The sequence below is a fragment of the Sabethes cyaneus genome, chromosome 3 (assembly GCF_943734655.1).
Source record: "Sabethes cyaneus chromosome 3, idSabCyanKW18_F2, whole genome shotgun sequence".
NCBI classification, from domain to species: domain Eukaryota; kingdom Metazoa; phylum Arthropoda; class Insecta; order Diptera; family Culicidae; genus Sabethes; species Sabethes cyaneus.
Genome location: NC_071355.1, coordinates 44,923,308 through 44,925,717, shown reverse-complemented (window position 1 = coordinate 44,925,717; position 2,410 = coordinate 44,923,308). Strand labels below are relative to the sequence as shown.

The 2,410-nt window shown below is 48.0% G+C and overlaps 1 protein-coding gene across 1 annotated transcript; it reads right to left on the bottom strand.

The window, feature by feature from the left end:
- Nucleotides 1-980: 980 nt before the first annotated feature.
- On the bottom strand, nt 981-1,963 carry LOC128739542 (uncharacterized). The gene is made up of 2 exons (XM_053835035.1): nt 1,458-1,963; nt 981-1,233 (listed from the first exon to the last, which is right to left on the bottom strand). Exons 1-2 carry the CDS (start codon nt 1,961-1,963, stop codon nt 981-983), a joined length of 759 nt encoding a protein of 252 aa, XP_053691010.1.
- Between the last annotated feature and the right edge of the window lie 447 nt (nt 1,964-2,410).

Genomic DNA, 2,410 nt, shown 5'->3' with positions numbered 1-2,410 from the left:
TTTTCTGTACCATTTGTTTATTTTATTCCAACCCTCCACCCAGCGCACCACTTCTCGGACAATCCGCTCGGGAACCAACCTCGGCCAACCGAGGCAGCGTCTACTTTTTTCGCTTCCTGCTAAGCAGTTTTCGTTTCGTTCGCTGCTCGGCGGCACAACTTGCTGATCTGTTTCTATCGCCTTCATCATCCTCGGTGTGTTGTACCCCGGAGCTGACTGTTGAACCAGTCAGCCAGCCGGCCAGCCAGCTCGAGACGTGGAACACAATTCGATATGATGGAGTGTATCGTTTTTATTATGGACAGCCTTCGCTCGCGGCACTAACGGTGAAAAAATTGACTAATTAGCTGGTCTTCCCCGCCAGTCCGCAGTACGAGAGCAGCGAATAAGAGAAACACTGCAGCAGACCTCGGCGGACTACATCGGACTTGTCATCGGTGTTTGTGACTGTGCAGTGCGTGTGGGAGGATCTCTAGAATGCTTCGAGAATCGGTCACTCATCCGCACACCCCAAGGCACGTCAATATCAACACCAGAATAAAAAAAAGTTAGCGTTAGTGACAGCTGACTCAGCGGGCTTCGTTTTGTTACTTTGTTTATAGTAAAACCCGTTCCGATGGCGATGGGCAGCCAATCGTAAGTTAAATTTATGATCATGAACGATCATTTAGCGCCCCATCTTTTAGGATTGATAAAAATGATCGCGCGGAAAATAGTCAACTGGTCGGAGGCCAATACGATCAAAAACTATGGCCTTTGTCTCCCCGCAACCGATTGCGTGGAACTTCGAAATAAAACCATTTCCTAGGTTAGGTACCTGCTGGATTAGATTAGTCAGTTAAATTAAGAAAGTTAGCAAACTTGGTCAGTCGTATACGGTTTTAATACTCTGTACAAGAGCATGCAGTCAAATGGCGGCATGCCACAGATTAGTCGATTAGGATGTATTGGTTAGCCGTATTCCGTATTCCAGTACGCTGTCATTGTTGTTGTTGTTGTTGTTGCTGTTGTTTGCCGCACCGGATCCACGCATGCATTACCCAAACAAAAGAACCTCCAGCACCAGACGTTCGATGGTGGTCGTCCGTCGTCGAAGCTAAAGCTGAAGCCCGAACACGACGACCCAGAGAGAAAGAGGGAGACTGTAAAATGATCTTCGCTAAACCTCCAGCACCGGTGCAGTGCTTGTAATCTGAGGATACATCCAGAAGATCGATTTTCAGAGCCGAGAATCTGCTGGTATCGGCAGAATAGAAACTGAACCGCTTGTTGAAGGAACGCTATATACAAATTTTGTGCTGGTCCGTTTCATTTTCTCTACCAAAAAAAGGATCTTCTGGAAGCGAGGAGCACTACATTCCCCCCCTACGTGGTGTTCGCGGAAAGCTGATGGGATGAGCCTGCACTGTAGCTGGGACGCACGCTGCTGCAACGAGAATGAGTTCGCTTGCACTTACGTGTCCGCCGCTCGGCGGTCCTGATACATACCGTTCCCGTTTGGGTCGTTCATCGACGATTGATGACTCATCATGCCGGAAGGACACTGAGAGCCGGACGACTGTTGTGACGAGTGCGTAAGACTGGACATACTCTGCTGTTGCAGCGGGGGCGGTGCCAGCGAAGTAACCGTGTGCGAAGGCTGCTGACCAATACCGGGCACGTGGTGAAGCGAAGAATGATGGGCTTCCAGCGGAACCGGTTGCAGTGTAATGAGCGATGCCGGTGGAAGCTGATGGGCAACATGAGCCGCCGGTTTACCGTAAGAGGGATGCATCACGAGATTGTTGTTTTCGTTGAGATGATGTCCGGTCACCACCGGGTAGCTCATGCTGTAGCTGGTCGATGTGGCCGTGTACGCGGCGCTCATGCCTACCGTATTGAGCAGATGCTGTTGTTGATCTGCCTGAGAGACAACCGACTGGTGCTGGGATGACGGATGCTGGTGCTGGCTGCTTGGTAACATTTTGATGGATCGTGTGGTCGCGTTTCGTTTTCCGAACAAAAAAAAGGGGGACGGCTAATTGGTTTCTCCTAATCTAACTGATGTATAGCTTAATATTTGGTTGAATTAACAGCCCGTAGCTTGCTTCCAAAAAAAATGTGATTGCAGCTGTGTAAAGTACGATTGCGGTGCGCTTACTTCTAATTAGTACGTTTAAGGTAGATATTGCTCAATGAAAGAGTATCGTTCAAATGCTGCCTTGAAAAATCTGGAAAGAAGGAAACGAAAGATAAAATTAATAATCATATAATTAACGTTTAATTCATATGCTAATTTAAATCATAAGCATTTTGAATCAATCATTCAGTATGTCAGGGCAAACGCAAAACTTCTTTATGAGAGGTAAACTGTGCGGGAGGGGATGCTACACATATCAACGGAAGCTGAAGAGCACCAGCATCAGAGGGC